This window comes from Onychostoma macrolepis, chromosome 11, assembly GCF_012432095.1.
Source record: "Onychostoma macrolepis isolate SWU-2019 chromosome 11, ASM1243209v1, whole genome shotgun sequence".
In the NCBI taxonomy this organism is placed as follows: domain Eukaryota; kingdom Metazoa; phylum Chordata; class Actinopteri; order Cypriniformes; family Cyprinidae; genus Onychostoma; species Onychostoma macrolepis.
Genome location: NC_081165.1, coordinates 3552263 through 3578237, shown reverse-complemented (window position 1 = coordinate 3578237; position 25975 = coordinate 3552263). Strand labels below are relative to the sequence as shown.

General features: G+C 38.8%; 1 protein-coding gene across 15 annotated transcripts in view; it reads right to left on the bottom strand.

Annotated features, from left to right (window-relative positions):
* The window catches only part of LOC131549370 (band 4.1-like protein 1), a 303307-nt gene that overhangs the window by 128554 nt on the left and 148778 nt on the right, over window positions 1-25975 (bottom strand). For all 15 annotated transcript variants that reach the window (XM_058791485.1, XM_058791490.1, XM_058791497.1 and 12 more), the window contains 3 exons: window positions 13260-13478; window positions 12959-13046; window positions 12574-12726 (listed from right to left, as the gene is read on the bottom strand). In XM_058791485.1, the coding sequence (XP_058647468.1) occupies window positions 12574-12726; window positions 12959-13046; window positions 13260-13478 (460 nt within the window). The remainder of the gene's footprint in view (window positions 1-12573; window positions 12727-12958; window positions 13047-13259; window positions 13479-25975) is intronic.

The window sequence follows — 25975 nt, the reverse complement described above, 5'->3', positions numbered from 1 at the left end:
TAGGGCGCCGGACGAGCCATTGGACTGGCCACGATGGTAGGCGAAGAAGTGCTGTAAGTCCGGAAGGAGGTGACAAGTGGTGATGGCAGCGGTGCCGATGATGAGGATAGTGCTCGGTGCAGGAGAACTCGTTTGAGGGAGTCCACGAGCCCCTGGAATGGATCGGGATCACTCATCTGTGCTGTCTGTATCAGTCCGATCTTCTGTAATGGAAGAGGACTAGACACAACAGGTTAGTAAAAGCAGGGATGTTTATTTGCAGCACAGAGAGTTCGTGAGAGGAATCCAGGTGACGTTACGGTGAGTGGTGATGGTGAGTAGAAGTACTTGAGCTAGGATGAGTGGTAACTGTAATCTCCGTATGATACAGGAGCTGGAACGAACAATGGAGGAAGCACACACCACAGCCTTCTGGCGTCTGGGAAAGACGGGAGAACTGGAGACACAGGAGGGACGAGGAGACACTAGGAGGAACACAGGAGGTAAGTAGAGCAGTTAAGCTTTTCAAAGTACACATAGCAATACAGAGAGTCCTCAACGTGTGAACGAGATCAGACATTGAAGGTGTCTGAGGTGTTTGCTTATATGCCGCTGGTGATAAGGTGCTTGATTGAAGACAGGTGCTCAGTATTCAGGTGATAGTGATCGTTGTGATTGGGTGGTGATGGAGCCTGGCTGATCCGTTACAGTTACAGCTTAGTCTTCAACTTTGAGCTGAACTGTTTTACTGTTACATTCATGAGATTCATGAGATTCATGAGATCTGCTATTGTCAGGATTGGACCCGTTTTGTCATGCGTTTCAGTTCCTGTTTTGCCTTATTTGGTCACCTTCCTGTCCTTGTTTAGTTTGATCATTAGTTGATTCCCCGCACCTGTCTGTCCCTCATTATCTTGTGTTTATAAGCCCCAGTCTGTTCAGTTTGGTTTGGTCGAGTCTACTTGTTTCTACGGGAGTTTGCTCAGCTCCTATTGTGGATTATCTCCTGTGTTTTTCTTCATTAAAGAATGTGAATGCTCCTCCGCTTCTCGAAAGTTCTTCCTGCAGCAGCGTAATGTGACAAACGACCCGACTGAAACGGTTACCTCCGTGTGTATACCCTCCATATTTGTTTCCCATTTTCTCTCAGTGTTTTAGTTTCCGTAGTGTGTTCCTGTATGGATGCCCTTCTTCGCCCCAAGTACCTCCTCCTCCTCCTGCTGGAGCAGGGGGACAAATCTCTCAAGGCCCATACGAGACTATTCCCGCTCTTAGAAGGGGACTTAAATGACTGGGAAGCAGATCTGGAGGTTGATTTGCTCCCTCTCCTCTCTCCTTCGTCCCCGCTGGTCCGTCCAGCCCTCCATGGCCTCCCCCACATCCAGTCCAGAGTGGTCTCCCGTTTCCCAGTCTGGCCGAGAGAGAGACTCAGTCACCGATTCCAGTCAGGAGTGGGCTTTGAGCCCGAAGGGCAGCCCTGAGTGCCCGGAGGCTCACGAATGCCCACCCACCCGCCTGCTCCTGCCTCCTCCACCGCTGTTGTCTGGCAGCCCCTCTGCTCGCCCTCAGCCCTCCATCAATATGGTGCAAGCTCCACGGGACTGCCATCCTCCAGCGTCGCCTTGGTTGGAATATCCCTCAACTCCGCCTCCAGCCTCCGAGGCGCGTAGAACCAGCGGCTCCACCTCGGCTCCTAGCTCCCTCGCCTCCACCGTCACCCATCAATCCACCAGCTCCACCGAGCTCCCTATTAACATATTAACAAACATATTAAATTCATTGACAGCCATATCACCCTGTAGCCCAAGACTGGTCGCCCACTGAAGCTAAGCAGTGTGGAGCCTGGTCAGTAACTGGATGGGAGACCTCCTGGGAAAACTAGGTTTCTGCTGGAAGAGTGAGGCCAGCAGGGGGTGCTCACCTTGTGGTCTGTGTGGGTCCTAGCATCCCAGTATAGTGATGGGGACACTATACTGTCAACAAGCACCGTCCTTCGGATAAGATGTTAAAACGAGGTCCTGACTCTCTGTGCTCATTAAAAATCCCAGGATGTCTTTCGAAAAGAGTAGAGGTGTGACCTTGGCATCCTGGTCAAATTTGCCCATTGGCCTCTGACCATCATGGCCTCCTAACCATCCCCATATCTACTGATTGGCTTCATCACTCTGTCTCCTCTCGTTCGGGACACTATGGCTGCCTTCGCATCATCCAGGTGGATGCTGCACACTGGTGGTGGATGAGGAGATACCCCCTGACAATGTAAAGCGCTTTGAGTGCCTAGAAAAGCACTATATAAATATAATGAATTATTATTATTATTATTATTATTATTAGCCGCATCGATGTCAACAAATGACGTCATGTGCATGCATGCGGAGTGCAGTCGAATTCTGGCAGGCAGTTGAAATTCGGCACAACACTGGCAGGGGAAGCATACGCCCTGCGGAAATAACTTTGACTGTCATTGATATAACATTATTTGTATATAAGCCATTAGGAGCAAAGAAGAGCATGCTTCTGACACTGTGTGCTGCTGAATCAACCGCAAACTAATGAAAACATCATTTTAGAAATAAACCAATGTGATATTGAGATTACGCCGCTTGATATGGCGAACCCCAGTTTAAATGCATACACAAGAATGCTTATTTCATTTAACTTGTTCACATGTCCGTTACTATTAGTGTGTCCTCAGAGCGATTTGCATGCTCTACATCAGGGGCGCCCACACTTTTTTGTGTGGGGATCTACTTTTCAAATGAGAAACTCCCCAAGATCTACCAAGTGAAAAACAAATAAATAATAAAATGCATATAAAATAAATAGACCTAAATAAAAAAGTTTGTTTGGATGATTCTTTATATTGCATTAATTACATTTTTAATAATAATACAAAAAATAAAAAATAAAATAATGTTAAATTCTTAGTACCCCCATAGAACCGTGCCTGCATTTACCTAAAGCAGTGCTTCTCAACCTTTTTTTACTCCAAGACCTCTCCAAATCTATACTGCAAGCCCAAACTTTTCTATTCACTAAAACCTTTGTATTTTCATAATTATTTTTAAACAAAGCAAATTCAAGATAGATTTAAACATTCCATGTTCTTTTTTTTGCAAACATACTTCGCAAAAATGTCACTGCAGATATTCTATACAACTTAAAAGTATGTATATTCTGAACTCAGCGATCTGAAGGCAGCTCGACGCCATCAGTGAATAGTTCCTCTGTCAGAACAAGCTGTTTGGCGCGTTTGATGCCCATATGTACATGAACACCACTGATCCTCACAAACTTCTCCAAAACACGCGAGCATCTGCTATAAAACACTCACTGTATTCAACTACGTGAATATACTGAGCTGTATTCAAGCAGAAATATGATGTTATAGTGATCAGTGTGTCGACAGCACACATACAAGGTTCATTTGCGCATTAAATAACGGACACAACGCGTGCCTAATGCACGATCCTGTATGTCACTGTAATCATCTTTAACTTGATTACAATCGTCATCCATTAAATCATTAGGCTACTAATGTGACATTGGCTTCTTTTATCCAGCCGAGAGCTGTAGTTTGCGTATCACATGCTCATACAGCGGTTTTAAGCCGCCGTTCAGTCTGTATTTCACACAGCGCGATGAGAAACGGTTTGCTGCTCTGAAACACAGAATATCACAGAATACGTAGAGAGGTGGTGCTGTTATTTATTTATATATTTTTACATTATTTAACATATTAGTCATAACATTAGTGAATATTTTATTTCAGTTTTAAGTTATCTCGCGCCCCCCCCCCGGTAGAGAACCACTGACCTAAAGCGTGATCTACCAGCACTGCCTTCGCGATCAACCCGCTTTACATGCTCTAGACTGCGTTTTGCTCCATCTGTATAAATATTCATATAAACAAATGCGTAAATGCTGCTGCAAATATGCTTAATATTTCGTTCCTGCATACGGTGCAAAACTGCTAACATCACTTAGTTTAACTTGTTATGGTTCCTCATTTTTTAATTCAATTAGGCAGACCACGCAATACACACAGCAATATGGATTAAAAGAGCATTCAATTATCTTAGATTTTGATTTGCGAGCAGCGATGCGATAGGAGAGATGCTGAAAGAATGGAATTAAATGGACCTCTGTGATAAGTGTCACTGGATTGGTACACATCAGGAACAGCTGACTATCAGCTGATGCGAGTTCGGAAGACAGCGTTCACATCATCCAACTCTGATGTTAATCGAACCCGGGTAACCCACACCAAAAGTGCCAGTGTGAAAACACCATTTTGCGACAGAATACACACACAGCAGCAGTCAACCGTTTGACGGCAAATAAAAGCTTCAACACCGCGCCGTCGTCTGTATGCACGTACAAATAATTAAATTGAAGCTTTCATAAAATTAAAAATGAAACACCCAAAACTGTATAAGGCATCATCACGAAGACAAACTATGTTTATGCGTGAAATTCTGGAGGAGACGTCGGATGGCGTCGCGTGGTGGCGTAATGACGCGTGCCATTAATCGATCTATGTACTATAACATGTAAAATGGGAACATGAAAGGATTACATACTGTAAATAATTTCAACGGTTCTAAATTCAATATTGAGCTTGAAATTTAAATTTATAGTCAAATGCAGCCTCTTTAACCAACCGTTCACTTGCAGTTATTCCTGATAACAGAGAAAAGAACCTATAATACTCAGCTACAGATAAGCCTAAAATCTGTCGAATCTGTAAAGGGTCTACTTTTATTTGTGTACACTGACAATACAACAAAACTTTGTGCTTTTGTAAAATAAAGAAAACACACCGGGTGCACTTTCTGCCATCTCAGTCTCCGTGAACTTCATTTTGAAACATGTCTGAAACCGAATACTTGACACATAGGCGTGAGAAATATGTCAATAGAAAACTACCAATACAAATCGAAAACTAATATTCTGTAAGCCGTATGAAACTAATGCAAGGTACAGTCTTCACTGTGTTCTGCATCCAGGCGATAGTGATCGATTGCTTCAGTCTGTTGTGCTGCTGAGAGGTTTGTGTTTGTAGCTCCGTGTACCTTCGCTTTTTATTGAATCTCTACTTTACTTTCAATCCCTTTTGTCTAAAGTGATAATATATAACTTAATTCCCACCATATTTCTGGTGTTATCTTTCAAACTAATCTAACTAATTTGATCGTTCTCCTTTAAAAACCGCGAGTGCAGCTTGTTAGCCCGTTAGCTTGTCACTCGTGGTTCCATTTGCATTCTATTCGCGCCTATTATTATTTTATTTTTCCTCGCTCCGTTTTCACGAGCTCATCAAACAACAGTGGTAAGTGGTAAGTTAAGTTGGTATCATTCATCAATCACGGTGAGTAATGGCTTCTTCTCCTGCTATTGTTGTTTGCACTGTTTGCCACATGTATAGTTTATCTGTCTCTGTCAGCAGCGAGGATTCACATGTGATAAATGCAGGGAAATAGTTAGGCTGACAGAGAAGGTTTTAGAACTAGAGACACGCATCCAAACTTTAGTTGAGGATAGTAAGAATGTGAGGGCTGTAGATACTGCTTTGGATGCGACTAGCTCAAGGAGTCCTGTACATTGTTCGGTTTCGGTTGAGCCCGTGCAGCAGGGCAACTGGGTGACAGTGAGGCGGCATAGTCGCGGGTCAAAACACCACTCTTCCGTTCCGATCAGAACATCAAACAGGTTCTCCCACTCGGTGACGCACCCACCGAGAAACCTGATGAAAGTGCTCTAGTTATTGGCGATTCTATTGTACGGAACGTGAAAATAGAGACACCAGCCACCATAGTCCATTGTTTACCAGGAGCCAGAGCGCCTGACATCTTGGCAAATTTAAAAGTGCTGACTAATGCTAAACGTAAATTCAGTAAGATTGTTATCCACGTCGGCGCTAATGATGTTCGACTTCGCCAGTCGGAGATCACCAAAAATAATGTTAAAGAGGTGTGTGAACTTGCAAGTACGATGTCAGACACTGTAATATGCTCTGGTCCGCTCCTGCTTACCGTGGTGATGAGATTCATAGCAGACTGTCGTCACTTAATGGCTGGATGTCTAAGTGGTGCCCGCAAAATAACATAGGCTTTATAGACAATTGGAAGAATTTTTGGGGCAGACCTGACCTGTTGAAAAGAGATGGTGTTCATCCCTCCTGGGGTGGTGCCGCTCTTCTCTCTAGAAATATGGCACATAGTCTTAGAGTTTGTACTTGACTAACTGGAGCCCAGGTCAGGAAGCAGACAGACTGGCTAAACCGATCGTCTGCTAGCCGCCTCACGCCACCAAAGTCAGTTAACTCTCAGCACATAGAAACTTTTTCACCTAGATATCACACTATAGAGACTGTGTCTGTTCCCGAACTAGAAAATACAGAAAACATCCAAACCAAAGTAATAGTAACAATTTAATTGATGTTCAACAAATAAAAACGATATAATACAGATAAACACATGATAAAGCTTGGCTTATTAAATATTAGATCCCTTTCTTCAAAAGCACTTTTGTAAATGATATGTTCACTGATCATAAACTAGATGTGCTTTGTCTGACAGAAACCTGGCTAAAACAAGATGATTACATTACTTTAAACGAGTCTACACCCCAAGATTACTGTTACAAACATGAACCGCGTCCAAAAGGTAAAGGGGGAGGTGTTGCTACAATTTATAGAAATATTTTCAGTATCTCTCAGAGGTTGGGTTTCAAGTATAATTCGTTCGAAGTAATGGTGCTTCATATAACGTTATCCAAAGAAACAAGTGTTAATGATAAATCCCCTGTGATGTTTGTACTGGCTACTGTATACAGGCCACCAGGGCACCATACAGACTTTATTAAAGAATTTTCTGATCTTCTATCGGAGTTAGTGCTGACTGCAGATAAAGTCCTAATCGTTGGTGATTTTAATATCCATGTTGATAATGACAGAGATTCGTTGGGATCAGCATTTATAGACATTCTAAACTCAATTGGTGTTAAACAACACGTGTCAGGACCTACTCATTGTCGAAATCATACTCTAGATTTAATACTGTCACATGGAATTGATGTCAGTGGCGTTGAAATTTTGCAGCAGAGCGATGATATCTCAGATCATTATCTAGTCTCCTGTATATTCCATATAGCTAAAGCTGTAAAGCCAACTTCTTGTTACAAATATGGTAGAACCATTACCTCTACCACAAAAGACTGCTTTATAAATAATCTTCCTGACTTATCTCAGTTCCTCAGCATATCCAATAGCTCAGAACAACTTGATGATGTAACAGGAACTATGGACTCTCTCTTTTCTAGCACTTTAGATGCGGTTGCTCCTTTACGCTTAAGGAAGATTAAGGATAAGAGTCCAACACCGTGGTATAATGAGCACACTCGCGCCCTAAAGAGAGCAGCCCGGAAAATGGAGCGCAGCTGGAGGAAAACTAAATTAGAGGTATTTCGTTTAGCTTGGCGGAAAGTACCCTATCCTACAGAAAAGCATTAAAACTGCTAGATCTGATTACTTTTCGTCTCTTCTAGAAGAAAACAAACATAACCCCCGATATTTATTCAATACAGTAACTAAATTAACGAAAAATCAAGCATCAACAGGTGTTGGCATTTCCCAAGAGCATAGCAGTAATGACTTTATGAACTACTTCACTTCCAAGATCGATACTATCAGAGATAAAATTGTATCCCTGCAGCCGTCAGCTACAGTATCGCATCAGATAGCGCACTATAGACCCCTGAGGAACAATTCCACTCATTCTCTACTGTAGGAGAGGAAGAATTGTATAAACTTGTTAAATCATCTAAACCAACATCATGTATGTTAGACCCGATTCCATCTAAACTACTAAAAGAGCTACTTCCAGAAGTCATAGATCCTCTTTTGGCTATTATTAATTCATCATTGTCATTAGGATATGTCCCCAAAACCTTCAAATTGGCTGTTATTAAGCCTCTCATTAAAAACCACAACTTGACCCCAAAGATCTAGTTAATTACAGACCGATCTCAAATCTCCTTTTCTGTCAAAGATACTAGAAAAGGTAGTATCCTCACAATTATATTCCTTCCTACAGAAAAATGATATCTGTGAGGAATTCCAGTCAGGATTTAGATCGTATCATAGTACTGAGACTGCTCTCATTAGAGTTACAAATGACCTGCTTCTATCATCTGATTGTGGTTGTATCTCTTTATTAGTTCTACTGGATCTTAGCGCTGCGTTCGACACTATCGACCACAACATTCTTTTGAATAGACTACAAAACTTTGTTGGCATTAGTGGAAGTGCCTTAGCATGGTTCAAATCATACTTATCTGACCGCCATCAGTTCGTAGCAGTGAATGAAGAGGTATCATATCGATCACAAGTGCAGTATGGAGTACCTCAAGGCTCAGTACTAGGGCCGTTACTTTTCACGCCTATATGTTACCCTTGGGAGATATTATCAGGAGACATGGTGTTAGCTTTCACTGTTATGCTGATGATACTCAGCTCTATATTTCTTCGCCCGGTGAAACACACCAAATTGACAAACTAACGGAATGCATAGTCGATATAAAAACTGGATGACGAGTAATTTTTACTGCTAAATTCTGAAAAACAGAGGTGTTAATTATCGGACCTAAAACCCCACATGTAACCTAGAACATTATCTAACACTTGACGGCTGCTCTGTCAATTCTTCTTCATCAGTCAGGAACCTAGGTGTGCTGTTCGATAGCAATCTGTCATTTGAAAGCCATGTTTCTAGCATCTGTAAAACTGCATTTTTCATCTCAAAAGCATATCTAAATTGCGACCAATGCTCTCAACGTCAAATGCAGAAATGTTAATTCATGCGTTTATGACCTCAAGGTTAGACTATTGTAATGCTTTATTGGGTGGTTGTTCTGCACGCTTGATCAACAAACTACAGTTGGTCCAAAATGCAGCAGCTAGAGTCCTTACTAGAACCAGGAAATATGACCATATTAGCCCGGTTCTGTCAACACTGCACTGGCTCCCTATCAAGCATCGGATAGATTTTAAAATCTTGTTAATTACTTATAAAGCCCTGAATGGTTTAGCTCCTCAGTACTTGAGCGAGCTCTTATCGCATTATAGTCCTCCACGTCCGCTGCGTTCTCAAAACTCTGGCCGTTTGATAATACCTAGAATATCAAAATCGACTGCGGGCGGCAGATCCTTTTCCTATTTAGCACCCAAACTCTGGAACAGTCTACCTAACACTGTTCGGGAGGCAGACACACTCTGTCAGTTTAAATCTAGATTAAAGACCCATCTCTTTAGCCTGGCTTACACATAACACATTAATACGCTTCCATTATTCAAATCCGTTAAAGGATTGTTAGGCTGCATTAATTAGATCAACCGGAACCGAACACTCCCCATAACACACGATGTACTCGTTACATCGTAAGTTGAATGGCATCTGCGCTAATGTTTGTCTGTTTCTTTCCTAGTCCGTTTCTCGGTCCGTGTCCGATCAGATGGTGGGTCGGCGCCGGAGGTGACGTCTGCGGCCCTGATCGCCGGGCGGAGACCAGGACGCCCGGATGACCCCCAGAGATATATCCCCAGATATATCAACCAAAAATAACAAAATAACTAAAATATAATAAAATACCTAACTACATAATACTACTATTGTTAGAAATTGCAACAAAATTAAAATAGAAATAGAAACTTTTGAACTGCGGGTTTCGTCTGGTCAGAGGAGAACTGGCCCCCGACTGAGCCTGGTTTCTCCCAAGGTTTTTTTTTTCTCCATTCTGTCACAGAGGGAGTTTTGGTTCCTTGCCGCTGTCGCCTCTGGCTTGCTCAGTTGGGGACACTTAATTTCTAGCGATTATCGCCGATTTGATTGCACAGATACTATTTAAACTAAACTGAGCTAGACAATGACATCTCTGAATTCAAGAATGAAATGTCTTTAACTGAAAATTGAGTGTTTAATCTTATCATTATACATTACTGACACTCTATCCTCCAATTTGATACTGTTAAGTGCTTTGACACAATCTGTATTGTAAAAGCGCTATATAAATAAAGGTGACTTGACTTGACTTGACAGTCTTTCCCATCTGAGCTTATTATCTGCAGCCATACCTGCGTGCATAAGCTCTTATCACCTAGATACAAAAAAACAGATAACAAAAAAAAGGCTGAACTATTCTATGTTTGACTCAAATTGAAAGAATAAAGATTTTAATTTCTACTGTCTATGCATCAATGTTTATAGGGATTTTAAGATGTAATTAACGATTCGAGTAATTCAGTTACTTATTAAGTAATTAAATTACTTTTCAGACAGAGCAATTAGAAAAGTAGGAAACACTTTATTTCGATAATCCACTTTAGACATTCTACTAACAGTAAGTAACTTTGCAACTACATGTCAGCTAGCAGTCATTAGAGTATTAGTAGACTGTCTGCTTAATATCTTCTAACATTTTATTTTGATGGGTCCACAACATACAACATACTATGAGAAACTTTGCAAGTATATGTCAATTAATTCTACTAACCCTAAACCTAACCTAACAGTCTACTCTGAGAGTTAGTAGACATGTAGTTGACATGCAGTTACAAAGTTACTTATAGTTAGTAGAATGTCTAAAGTGGACTATCAATATAAAGTGTAACTGAAAAGTAATTTAAATACAATATTGATGATGTAATTAGTAATTAGTAATTAATTACTTTTTGAAAGTAACTTACCAAACACTGGTCTTGAGCGATATGTCAGTAAATATATTAACAGATTTGAACTATAATTAGTGTGAAATAAATGTATTTTAAATTTTACTTTTTATATATATTTTTTATTTATATTTTTATTTTATATTTTAAATTTATTACTTTTATTACTTTTTCCCTTGGTGTTTTTTCCCCCCTGAAATAAAGGTCATTAAATAGCTCTACACTTGATAAATACAGTTGCAAAGGAACTAAAAATAATTTTAATTTGGCCATAATTTAGTCATTACCAACAACTCCTAAATTAAGCTCTTGTGCAGGAATGCATTTGGTAATGCAACAGTTCCGCTTCTGAGCTTGCCTCTAATTATATTTAAACATTGATACACTTTGTACACTTCAACTTAAGAGATAATGACTGAGCCAGTTGCATCAGGGACTTGCATGGGCTGGGTTCAATGACAAAATGGTTAGGTTAGGAGTAAGAGCCAAACCACCAACTGTGACCTTGTACCACAAAACCAGCCATAAGTAGCACAGGCATATTTGTAGCAATAGCCAAAAATAACATTGTATAGGTCAAAATGATCATTTTTTATTTTATGCCAAAAATCATTAGGATCTTAAAGTGCCCCTATTATGGGTTATGAAAGGTTCATATTTTGGTTTTAGGAGTCCCCAACAACAGGTTGACATGCATGCAAGGTCAAAAAAACACTTTCATTGTCTTAAAATATGCATTTCTTTTTTCTTTTTTTTCTCCAGAGGAATCCCGCAATCCCGCTACGGTGTTTGAGGGAGGGGAGGTTCAAGTTTTCCCGGGTCTGCGAGCGCAACAAGTGGGTGGGCATAAATATGCTAATGTTTCATGTTGACGTCACCTTGAAACAGCTAAAGATTCGTTTTAAAAACGACTCGTTTTCATGACTCTGAGTCGACTATTTCTTTTGAAAGACAGTAACTTTATACATGGTGCACTTTTAGATTTAAAACTTTGCAGGATGTTTTCATTCACTTAGAGCTGTTACACACTGCATGAAAGATAATTTTAAAAAATCCATAATAGTGGCACTTTAAGTAAAGATTATGTTCCATGAAGATATTATGTAAATTTCCTACTGTAAATATATTAAAACTTAATTTTTGATTAGTAATATGCATTGCTAAGGACTTCATTTGAACAGCTTTAAAGGCATTTTTGATTTTTTTGGCACCCTCAGATTCCAGATTTAGTCTCAGCCAAATATTGTCATATCCTAACTAACCATACATCAATGGAAAGCTTATTTATTCAGCTTTCAGATGATGTATAACTCTCAAGTTTGAAAAATTTACCCTTATGACTGGTTTTGTGGTCCAGGGTCACAATTAGACTGCTAGACTCAATAGGGTCCAGGACTTCTGGCAATCAGTTAATTTCCCCTTTTTCACTAAGTTTCAAGCAATTGTTCTATTGACACAGTCAAGTGACTTAATAAAAATTGTCAGTATCAGTAATAAAAATCCCAGGGTCACCAATAGTTCATTCTATGACCAAATTTAGAGTGTGCAAGCAACTATTGGCCAGGTTTACTAAACCTGGCAAATCAGCCTTAGACCACAATCTCATAAAAGTGCAGATGGCAATGGAAAGTTCTGTGGGTGATCTACTAATCGAAGTGCAGTTAAAGAAAATCAATGCTTCTAGGTTAAAATCTCTATTCATATTTTGTGTATGAAAATTGTGTGCATATTTTAAGCCAAGAGTACATCTTACTTGGACTATTTAATGCTTTCAGCAATATGCCACAGTTTGCTTGTTCTGTTTTTTCAAGAGACGGATACTTTTGTGAAATTATCATGGTTTAAGATCTTCTGAAAGTACTGATTACCTCTCCAGGGCGGATTTTGATGTAGAAATTGCTCCTTTTGTAGGAAATCTTGAGGATCTTTGGCCAGGCAAATCGATTGATTCTCAGCCTGTCACGGTAAATCAATAGACCATTGGCACACACGCCCAGCATTATGTCAATCCCTTCTGAATCCTGCCTCAGAAAGAATGGGTGATTATTAAAGGCACAGTCAGCTAAATTACATAACTTCTACTGCAAGAAAGTTTGCCTAATACTAACTACGTTGGTAAATAATTTTTAGAAAACATTTAAATGTTGAGTGTATGATTTCTACATTCACTAATGGCACTAACTGAGAGCTACTTGCTGTTGTAGTGTCTTTAGCAGTTGTAGTTACAGATTGTACCATGTGATTTTTATGTACCTTAGCATGATGCAGGTCGACACCGTACATGGAGAGTTTCTTTGCATTTTCCAAGAAATTCATTTCCGCCTCAGCAGGTGTCATTCCCCTGAGAAAAAGGAAGAAAATAACCATTTTGGTTATCCAAAGGTGCCCCTGACAGTCACAGGTGTGCATTTCTCAGCATTTACAACAGCTTGCAGGGAACATTACATATACTGGTTGTAATATTAATATAATCTGTAATATAATCTCTTTTGCATTAGACAAGTACTGTAAAATCTCTCTGTAATAAATACAGTCTGTAATATCTCTCTCAGACCTGTAAGTTCTATGCAGTTCCATCACCCTCTCCTCCAGTTCACGAGTTTGGTTGGGGGCAAAGTGGAAGTCACTAACATAGTCGGAGCCATGGTCATCTTGGTCAAAGTCTCCCAGTTCTGCCTGCACGGTGTAGGAACCCAGCAAAGCATGTGTGACAAAGGAACAGGGCAGACGGCCAGAGAGGATGTCATTTCGCAGCTGCAAACACAGGTAGTACCTGGAACAGAGAATATCTCCTGAAAGTATAAATTTTGTCATATTCTTTGTTGTTAATGCCTGACCTGTAGAAAAGCTGAGGGGCCTTCAGAATTACATACTATCATAATACATTTCAGTTTTATTTTTGTTTTTTTGTTTACTTAATTTTCTAGAAACTTAAATTAAAATTAAAAACAACCTGGAAACAATATAGTACATGATTTAGCATCTCTTTTGTGATGGGAATGTCAGTTGGAATGCCAAATTTTAACATTTTTACACAATGTAATCCAATGTATTGTAAACATATAATGTAATTATGCCTTGCAATTGACAATGTTTATTGTGGAATACTGCAATGTTTATTATTACATTGGCCAATAATCATGTTGGCTTGGCTGATTAAAGGGGAACTATTATGCCCCTTTTTATGAGATGTAATAAATGTCTCAGGTGTCCTTTAAATGTGTCTGTAAAGTTTCAGCTCATAAATACCCAACAAATCATTTATAATTACATGCTGTAAATGTAATTTAACAGAAGCAAAAACATGCTGTTTTCATGCATGTATCTTTAAATGCAAATGAGCTGTTGTTCCCCTTTCTGCCAAAATAAAACTGTTTGGTTTTGATTATCATGACATTGCAGTTCTTTGACATTCTTTGACAGTTTATTATTTGCATGCATTTTTAAATCATATCAGTTTAAAATTCTGATATATGGCTTTCTGAGAGCACACATCTGAAGCAAATGCACAGAATTGTCCATTGAACTGTCCACCAACTTGCAATGTCTGCACAATTTTTCTAAACAGAAAAATTGCAGTATGCCTAACATGGAAAGTAGAAGTGAACAGAAGATCCCAAAATCATTTTTTTCCCGATATAAACACTTGGGAATTTACCATTTTTATAAGGCAGCGGCTATTTACACTAAGTGTACACTAAGTGATAGAGGCTATGTACACTAAGTGCAAATAGCAATGTATTCAATTTACAGTACGTGAAAATAGCAGGATTTTCTTAGCGATATGCTAAGTATTTACACTAGGCCTAAGTGCAAATAGCTATAGATTCTATTTACACTGTTAAATTAGCAGGATTTTCTGCTATTTATACTACTTATTGCAAATATTGGCAATTATCTGCACCTCGGAATTGTAGTACATTATAAAACAATATGCAATAATAACGTATTGAGTGTAAATGATTATTTTGGCCTAATTCAAATTATTAAATGCATGCCACCTTATTGGGACAAAACCCTACCCGATACTTTATTTTCAACTTTTCAATTATTTCCCTCATTTTTATTGAAAACAAATGCCTTTCTGACATGATATGAGATTTGAAAAGGAAGAAAAAAATTGGCAAAAGGTGGATTCGAACTTGGGTCGATCGCATCAAAAAGACTGCAGCACGCTCTTTACCATCTATGCCACTGGAGATACTGTTAGATTAGTGGAGATTTGCAGTATGCAAAATTTGGAAAGCCAGAATATTGAGACCATACGGTGGCCGAGAAGTGCAAAACAAATCACAATTCTGAAAACAAAAAACGCAAATGCAAATCTAAAAAACTAAATAATTCAGAAAACACAACAACAATTGTTAATTCTATGACCAAATTTCAAATAGTTGTGTCTCAGTCAAATACAATCGTATAAACTGCTAAATAGTTAATTACACTTCAAGAATTTTCCATTGAGAGAATAATGTCTAAAACAGCTTATTTTTTTAATGTAGCTTAAGGCTGTCAATAGATTAAAATTATTAACAATTAATATCATGTTTCTCATGGTCAAACTTTAAATTTTACACTTGCTTCTTTTCCTTTCAAATCTTAGTACTTTATTTGTAATGATGAAAAAAAAACATAGATTTGTTGAAGATACAGTGTTTTATTGATTGGTGTTGTTTCTCTTGAAGTAGGGTTGGAAATTAACATGGAGTTTTAACATACGTATGAGCCTAATCATTCAGAACTGCTGCAGTAGAGTCTCATGAACATGCAGTCATGCACACAGACCAACGACCAAGGTCAGGATATTCATTAAATAATTAAACTAAATTTTGATTTGTTTTTCACCAAACCCTATCATTTACATCCCAAAACACTTGGATAAGAATAAACTTTTGTACTAATATTAAGACATCATCAGATTTCACTGTCAATTATCAGCCATTTATGTTTGTTTGTTTTTTTGTGCAGGGTAATCAGACACATAGGCACCTACAGTTGCAATTGAAATTATTCAACCACTTTGACCAGCAAGACAGTTTGCTGCAGAGAACAAAAGTTTATGAAACCAATTCAAGGCATCAGTAGACTATTAGAGAAAGTTTATTAATACACATTTGAGTGATTCTGAGAACATAAAGTTGATGAATGATGAAAAAAAAAATCTAATTGGCTCTAAACATTCATGTTCAAAATTATTCAACCCCCAAAAGTCATATTTGGTGGAGAATCTTTATTCTTTAAAACCAAAAATAAACACTGCCTGTAAGTGCTTAGAAGCTTCTGTCACCTCTCTACTGCAATCTTGGCCCATTCCTCGCCAGAAAAAGCTTCCAGATCACTGATAATCTTTGGTTTTTACATTTCTTTCTTCAAAATAACCAAATATTTTCAATGAGAATTATATCTGGAGACTGAACAGGCCACTCAATGAAATTCTATGACCAATCCTTCTACCAAGCATAACTATATTTGAATGTATACTTTGGGATGGCTGTCCAGCAGGAAAGTCCATTGATCATCAAGCTTTAGTCTCTGCACTGAAGGCATTAAGTCTTTGTCAAAATGGCCTGATACTTAACCCTCTGGGGTCTGAGGTCATTTTGGGGCCCTTGAGATGTTTTGACATGCCCAGATATTTGTGCTTATTTCAGCTACTTAAAACATACTACTGACCAACATGTAATTTTTTTTTTTGTATTCAGCACAAACTGTGCTACAATAATATGTGACCTAGATGGATGTACATGTTTGCATTTTTTAGGAAAAAAATATTATGCGTGGTTAGTAAGTTTTGGGATTTTTTTTTTTTAGCTGAAATAAGGCCTTAAAACCCACACTAAATAGTTCTGAATAAGACTTTTGAGTAATCAGTCTTGTAGGCTAGAATACTTACTTCAAAATTATGTGAAAATCATTCTGCTTACTCATTCACAGTCAATATATTGATTTAAATTTTTCAAGACATGTTTTGTGATCGAAAGACTATATGCGAGGGAGTGGCAATGGCCTTGAATATTAAGTGAGTCTCACCAAAGAGACAAAGGGCCCTCCCCTAATGGCCTCTATTGGCCCATCAGTGTGACTGTGACTTTGAGGCAGGTAAGAGAGAATGTGAGGAGATTGAAAAAAAGGTTTTTTTTTAATTATTTGTATTTTATTTACAACACAGTATAATCAAAATATACATAATGAAGGTCAAAGACACATTATTGTGCACAATGATCTAACCATAGAGATGTGAACAGACTTTGAGTCATTCCTGAAAACAGATTCTGTTCAACAAGTAAATCATACCTGATATTAACAGTAGTTAAGGCAAAAAGTTTTTTTTTTCCGTAACTTGTTTATTGACTTAATAACATTTGCTGTGCAATATGTGCCAATCGGGACAGGTGCAGTTAGGTCTGTCTCTACCCAGCCGGGTTCGGGTCCAACTTTCGAATAATGGTCGGGTCCGCGGGTAGTACATTTAAGGCATTTCTCGGGTCTGCACGGGTTTGGGTCCCATTTTCAAATAAAATACGGGTCCGGGTCGGTTCCGTGCAGCAAATTCACATACGAATTTTTGGACCCGTGAAGACCTCTAGTTCAAAGCATCTCCAACCCAGCTGTTGGTAGAGGTGTTAGTGAGACCAGCAGGGGGTGCTCACCCTGTGGTCTGTGTGGGTCCTAACGCCCCAGTATAGTGATGGGGACACTATACTGTCAAAAGAGCACCGTCTTTCGGATGAGACGTTAAAACCGAGGTCCTGACTCTCTGTGGTCATTAAAAATCCCATGACACTCATCGTAAAGAGTAGGGGTGTAACCCCGGTGTCCTGGCCAAATTCCCGCTACTGGCCCTTGTCAATCATGGCCTCCTAATAATCCCCATCCACTTGATTGGCTCTATCTCTCTCTCCTCTCCACCTGTAGCTGGTGTGTGGTGAGCGCACTGGCGCCGTTGTCCTGTGGCTGCCGTCGCATCATCCAAGTGGATGCTGCACATTGGTGGTGGTTGAGGAGAGACCCCCCACATGATTGTAAAGCGCTTTGGGTGTATAGCAATACACAATAAAAGCGCTATATAAATGCTTCATTCCTTCCTTCCTTACAGTCTTCGTAAAGATGAATAAACGTCCTTCTATGCATATCAACATCCACAAACTTTCTAAGAATTTATCCTCTCATCCTAATAGATTTTTTGTTAATTTCCTCTTAACTGGACTCATTTAAAATTTCTTGGCAGGTCTCAGTTTTCTTCCCCCAGGTATTCATGTGTGTAAAAATCTGTTATCAGCTTTAAAAGAACCCGAAGTAGTCGATACCCTAATCCAAAAGGAATTAGATAAATGGTACTTAATTGGTCCTTTTCTCACTTCCCCATTTGAAGCATACCGTATCAACCTACTAGAACCGTTGGGACCGCCACTAGAAAATACTTGAGAAAGAAAAGATTGATTATAGATTTATCTTCTCGCCATAACAGCGAAATTCCTAGCATCAATAGTTTGATTACAGAAAATACGTTCGTGCTAGCTTACGTCACAGTAGACCATGCTATTCAGTTTCTTAAAACTGCGGGGAAAGGCACCTGGATGAGCAAAGCAGATATTACCGATGCCTTTAAAATCATGCCCCTCCATCCCTCTCAATGGCATCTCTTTGGCATCAGGTGGAAGTCAAAAATGCATTTAGCTGTGCACCTCACTTTCGGTTGTCGTAGTAGTCCAAAAATATTTGATTATCTCGCCGAAGCACTTTGCTGGATCCTACTGAATAAATGTAAACTCCCATTCGTCCTTCATTTATTAGACGATTTTTTAGTCATTGACTTTCCTAGTTCTCCTCCCGATCGCTGTATATCTAAACTAAAAGAATTATTCTCAAGTATCAAAGTTCCCTTGTCGGAAGAGAAAACTATCGGTCCTTCTACTTCTATCGAATTCCTGGGATACTTCTAGACAGTGTTGCCATGAAAGCTTCTTTGCCCGAAGTTAAGCTTAATCACGTTCAGCAAATATTGTCCCAGTTCCAATCAGAGAAACCCGTTTACTAGGACATTTAAACTTTGCTATGCGCATTATTCCCCACAGACGCAGATTTATTTCCAGAATTTTACAGCTGTCAAAATCTGTTACCAGCCTGCACAAATTAATTAGTTTAGACGAACGATGTCAATCTGATTTACTTTTTTTGGACACATTTACTTAACAATTGGAACGGAATTTCCTTTTCCTATAACGTGTCATTCGAAACTTTGATTTCTTTACAGCTCCATCCGTTGGATTTGGAGGATTATTCAGTAATGAATGGTTTCCTGACAAATGGCCCAGTGAAATTATTAAACTTCCTCCTGAAGTTAAATCTACTGCTCTATTCAAGATTCATCCAATCATCATAGCCTGTTTGCTTTGGGGGAACAGATGGCACCGTAAAAAGATTTCATTTCTATGCGATAACAAATTTGAAGTTAATATCATCAATAAAGGTCGTTCTGATATTCCTTTCATCAATCGTCTTTTAAGATGCCTCACATGGAATTGCGTTATTAATAATTTAATTCTCAAAGCTACTTACCTTCCTTTTACTGATAACAAAGCTGATGCTCTCTCACACTTTAAATTTCAGGAATTCCTTGTTCTTTGCCCCGAAGCTCACACATCCAGCCTGCCTTGTCAAACTATCCTAGACTAAGTTTGCTCTCTTCATACCTGGAGGCTGCTAGTAAATATATGAGGTTTGGGATGGCCAAATCCACATTGAAAGTTTATGATTCTGCATGGTCTTCTTTCTCTTTTTTTGTGCTGCTTTTGTGGTTCCTACCTTTCCAATGAATATTGAAGCTTTATGCGCATTCATAGCTCACCGTGCTAATGCCTGTAAGCTCCAGCCTCCTTCAATTAAAGCAACTCTAGCAGGAATCCAGTTTCATCTTCGTTGCCGAGACCCTAGCAGCATTAGCCTCTTCCACCGTCCCTCCATCTCCCTGCTATTGAATGGCATCTCAAAGGCTCATCCAGGGAAGAAAGACATCATCAAAAGAGCCAAAGCTTCAGGTGCCCCAGGCCAAAGTGGTATAACATAATAGTATACAAGAAAAGCCCAAAACTTTTGCTAAGGTTGTGGAAGCTTTTGAGGAAGATCTGGGCCAAAGGGTCAATTCCAGCAAGCTGGAAGCTGGCAGAGGGATATTATAAAATCTTACAAAAGAAGAGGGTTCCTCCACAATTGCTCAGTTCAGAAAAATCGCCTTCCTGAGGGTGGAATGCAAAGTTTTCTTCTCAGTGCTTGCGAAAAGGTTGACCACCTACATGATGCAGAACAATTACATCAATGCTTCCATTCAGAAAGGTGGTATCCCAGGCTTTTCAGGCTGTCTGGAACACACATCAATGATCAGCCAGTTGATATGAGAGGCCAAACAGAAGAAAGGCAATTTAACAGTGGTCTCGTTGGATCTAGCGAGTGCTTATGGATCTATTCTGCATGACCTCATCCAGCTCGGACTCGACCATTACCACATTCCAGTAGCTATTCAACATTGATCATTAGCTATTTAGGGGGGATTAAACTGAGGTTTACATCAGCCCAGTGGACAACCAACTGGCAGGAACTCCAGAAGGGAATCCCAACGAGATGTACCATCTCCCCTACCCTCTTTATCATGGGCATGAATCTTCTAATAACAGCAACAGAAGGCATAACCCATGGCCCCATCCTGGAGTCAGGTGCTATTCAGCCAGTACTGCGTGGTTTTATGGATGATTTAACAATAACAACTGTGACACATGTTGTGGAAACCCTGGACAATGTAGCCACTTGGGCAAGGTTGTCATTTAAGGCCAGGAAGTCCAGAAGGCTGGTCATCAAGAAGGGCAGAGTCACAAGTAAGTTTGGCCTCCAAGTTCAAGGCGAGGTCATTCCATCCATTGAGGACAGCCCTATAAAGTGCTTGGGGAAGTGGTTTAATGCATCACTGAAAGATGGTGTCAATGTTGCAGACGCTGTGAAGCAAACAGAAAAGTGGCTGAAGAAGATCGATAGGTCTGGACTCCCTGGAAATTTTTTAATTCTGGCTGTACCAGCATGGCCTTCTGCCCAGACTTATTTGGCTCCTTACAGTCTATGAGTTCCCTCTAACAGTTGTGGAAGGCATTGAGAGGAAAGTTAACAAGCACCTGTGGAGATGGATGGGGATTCCCCCAAGCTTCACTTCATTGGGCCTCTACATTCAATCAGGACAGCTGCAGCTCCCTCTACCATCTGTTGTGGAGGAGTTCAAGGTGGCAAAATGCAGAGTCGCACTAAGTCTGAGAGATTCTTTAGATGCCCTGGTAAACCAAGCAGGCATCACAACAAGATCAGGCCGTAAGTGGGCAGTCAATGCAGCCATTGAACAGGCAGAAAGCTCATTAAAATTGTGCAACATCATTGGCAACACTGGACAGGACGTCAAGGCCTGGGATCGACATTTCCAACAGTTTGGGAATGCTAGTACTACGATCAAGCGAGGTATGGTTCAGGCAGAAATCTGAGCTCAAGAGAAGCAGAGGCGTATGTCCAGAGCAGTGGAACAAGCATCTCATTGAGCATGGACAAAATGGGACCAAGCGTAAGATCATAAGAGCAGAGTTATGGAGACTGGAGCCCTACTGTATTTCCTTCCTGCTGCGCTCAGTGTATGAAACCCTTCCTTCACCCTCTCATTTGCATACATGGGGGTTGAGGGATGACCCGTACTGCAAGCTTTGTGATCAAAAGGGAACACTGGTAATTAAATGATTAGGGTAAACGTACCTATTAAGCGCACCAAAATCTACTTTAAGACATTTTTAGTGCACAAGATATTGGTTTCAGTACAAAAAGTTATGTTAAAATAAAATATTAATCTCTCACACAAAAATATTTAATTTTATTTTAAATGACAAAAGCATTTCAATTGAGATATACATCATTAAATTCAAAATGTCTGGCTGTGCTTAATGGGTACATTTTTGTACCCTTTAAGCACACCCCTGTTCCCAATAAGATCACATCATGTTTTATTAAAAAGTCTTATTTATTTTAACCCTCTGGGGTCGGCAAACGCGGATACGATTTTCCTGATAAGGCCGAAATGAGCTTGAATTACTCTGTACGATTTTTGATCGTACAGATAAGAGCAATACACCATTCGAATCGGTAAGGGGTCTACTTTTATTTGTATACACTTATAATAACAACTAAACTTTGTGCTTTTGAAGAATAAAGAAAACAATCAGGGTGCGTTCTCAGTCTTCACTCTCTCCACAAACCGCTTTTTGAAAGACGTCACTAAAATGAACTGTAACTCAGCAAATACTTCACACAGAGACATGAGAAATATAGAAAGCTTGACATGTCTACTATTAAATGAAGTAAGTCTTCCCAAAAACAAATATTCTGTGATAAAGTAATCCGTATGAAACCAAGGTCCAGTTTTTCCATCTGTTCTCATTATCTCTAATTAGGTCACGCCCACGCGCTGCTCGCGCTATTGTTATTACAAATCTCCACGTGAGGCATGTAAACGCCCACATCACCGTAAAACAAAGCAGCAACGCGTTCATCTCGGATACTTTTCAGTTTTGGAAGAACATGCTGTGAGGAATAAGCCTTGTATTTACCTCAGAAACGCGCTGAGAGGAAAAAGCCTTGTATTTACCCCCAGAAGACGCGCTGAGAGGAAAAAGCTTTGTTTACCTCACAAACAGAACGCGAGCGCAGCTGGAGCCGGCGGAGGAGGAGGTCTTTTATACCGAGTAATGTTATTTGTTGTTCTCATGCTATCAAGAGGGAGGCATGCGACCAGCCTTTCCCTATTAGTGTAGTGGATAGGATTCGACGCTCTCAACGCTGCGGCCCGGGTTCGAATCCGGTATAATGTTTAAGTAATGTTTCTTATTGGCATTCGATAATGTGGTGTTGTGACAAAGTTGAACGCATTTACTAGTTGAACTTTTCCCAAACTATAACTCCAGAATAAAATGTGTGAGATCGAGTGCAACATTTTGAAATATGATAGGCAACCTTTCATTGCATTTAAATGTTGCATGACGTGAGGATAGTTACATGTTCTATAAACAATGATATAAAAGTAATGTTCAAGAAAGTTTAGACAATCTTTACTGTGAAGTAGCCTACTCTGTTTGCAAATACCTGCTCAAATATGTTTATAATGAGCTTAACAATAATAATTTAGTTTCTCAGTTATAAAATGTTGTTTTTGTATTGTATGATAATACATTCAAAGCATGTGTGCATCTATGTTATAAAATCCAGTGGGCAATATTGGTGATTGCTAATGTAATAATATAGTTGCTCCTGATAACCCTATCAACATGCTCACTAATTTATTTATTAATTTTAGTGTGTGTGTGTGTGGGGGGAGGGGTGCTTTATTTATTTTGAATAGTAAAAATATGTAGGCCTATATATTATAATAAATATAATGTACTGTTTTTGCTGTACTTTGGATCAAATAAATGCAGGTTTGGTGAGCTGAAGGCATTTCTTAAAAAAAACAACAACATTACAAACCTTACTGTTTAAATAATTTGACTGGTAGTGTATGTATTGTCACCATGTTTGCTTTGTCTTTGTCTGTTCATTGTGTTACTCACGTCTGTTTTGTGTTTTCTCATGCAGTTTCTGCTGTCTCTCGTTTTCCTGGGTTCCAGTTTCCTGCCACTGTTTTGGATATTTTGGATATTGCACCCACGATGTCTTGACTCTTCTGTTGTTTATTTGTTTGTTTGTTCCTAATAAACTGTTTAACTGCACTCGCAAGTGAATCTCAAGTTATTGTATGTGATAGTTACAGTATATGTATAGACATTTCTTTTTTCCTCACATTCTTTCTTGTAGCAATTCCCTCTCAGTCACATACCTGACTGAATGGCTCGTTATGGAGCTCATTATGCGCAGAGGTGGACAGTAACGAAGTACATTTACTTGAGTATTGTACTTAAGTACACTTTTTGAGTATCTGTACTTTACTTGAGTATTATTTTTTCTGGAAACTTGCGACTTTAACTTCAGTACATTTGAAAGACAAATATCGTACTTTTTACTCAACTACATTTATATCAAGGTCCCCAAGTAGAAAGTCGTTGTATGTAGCAGTTTTTACAGTGTGTGCCTTTTCAGATTCACTGAACCTTTTTTTTTCTGCGAAAATCCAGCCTGCGATCTGCCAAGTGTTACAGTATTTCTAAGCCTGCAGTTTTCCACCTAGCTTTTGGCTGATTTCTTTTAGCACATCTGGCAACCTCGGGATCTTCACCACTAAACTAATGTAAACATCCGCGCTACTGCACAGCTAAAAGCGCTCTACAAAGGCATGTGTTAACTCATTAAAGCCCTTTGGAAAATTAACCATGTTTTTACTATAGTAACCGTAACTATGGTATTTGCAGTAAAATCACAGTATCCACAAATTTACTATTATCTCACTATAGTAACCATATGCTATTTGTAGTAAAACTTCAGTCACCACTAATTTACCATAGTTTCATTATATTAACTATAGTTTGATTTATGGCAATACAAATGGTAGGCTAATATATCTGTCAAAAATCGCTGCCCTCACTTTACTCTATATATGCTATAAACTTAGGCCTACTGGTAAATTGCTGCTAAAAACTGGTCAGGGAAGTATATAAATCTGAAAATTATTTTATTGTCAAAACACTGCACACACACACACACACACACACACACACATATATATATATATATATATATATATATATATATATTTTTTTTTGTAAACAAATGATCAAAAAGTAGGCTAAATGAAAACTTTGGAATCTAAACTAGGAATCAATAAGAATTGAAATCAATAAGCAGAATCAGAATCTGAATGGATAAAATTCAAACAATACCCAACCCTAGCCACATGTTGTGAAGTTCACTGATTTCTGAGCATTTTATGAACACTGATCAGTTGATGGCAAAATTAAAAAAGATGGTTCTTTGGTGCAACCTGCACACCCATGGCCATACTGAGAGAGTATGTTCCAGTTTTCTGAGGATACTAAAGATTTGTTTTCTTTTCAATGTTTGCTTTGTTTGCCTAAAATGAACCATATCATAGACTTCAATATCTCTTTGAAAAGAACTTTGTAACTTTTAAACAAGTATTAAAATGAGTTCAATGTAGCTGTAGGAGTGTTAGATAAAAAATAAAGATGATTAGCTTCATTCAGTTGTTCCATTTCTAGGTTTGGTAACATAAAAGCTCTTAATTCCAAAGATAATACAAGCTAATCAGTGTATTCAGTAGGTTGCATTAGTGGCATAAAGTATTGTAAGTATACAATAAAAGCAAAATACAATAAAACAATGCATTTACTTTTTACTTTTGATACTTAAGTACTTTTAAAAACATATACTTCTGTACTTTTACTTAAGTAAAAATCTGTCTTTACAACTTTCACTTGTAGTGGAGTAGTATTTGACCAGTGGTATCTGTACTTTCACTCAAGTAAGGAAGGTGTGTACTTTGTCCGCCTCTGATTATGCGGGCCTTTGTCTTCTCAGGTGTGATTCACAGCATTATCCAGGATAGTTCACGCCCTCTCGCATAGAGCCTTTCTACTCAAAAAGTGACTTAGAAAATTTAAATCAATATATTGTTTTCTCTGAATGAGTGAGTTAGATTATTTTCAGATCATTTTGAAACAAAAATTCTAGGCTACAAGATCCAGTTCTCAAAAGTCTTATGAACAAATGTTCTGTATGTGTTTTATGGCCTTATTTCAGTTACTTTAAAATTTTTGTTTTTCACTAACCATGCATAAACATTGTATTCTCAAAAACACAATCACGTACGTACATGCTGCTCACATATTACTGTAGCCCAGTTTGTGCTGAATACAGTGTCTTTAGACTTTAGCCATTAAAATGTTTATAAGCAACTGAAAAAAGCACAAATGTCAGGGCATGTCAAAACTTCTCCGGGGCCCCAAAACACACTCAGACCTAAGAGGGTTAAACAACCTTTTTAAAGAATAATTGAAAAATATATTTTTTGAAGGTACAAAGTAAATCCCCCCCCAAAAAACAGGACACTAAAATCAAGCAACAAGCCATTCAAGTTGATCAGTTATATATTCATAGCAAAGTGTCATTTAAGCACATTGCAACATCTAGACTAGTCCACGTTCAGCTAACACATTCAAAAACCAAATAAAACAAACCAATAAAACATTTAATTCATGGAGATGAACACAGAAACTAGCCTCATTATGAAACTTCTTATTAAATGGA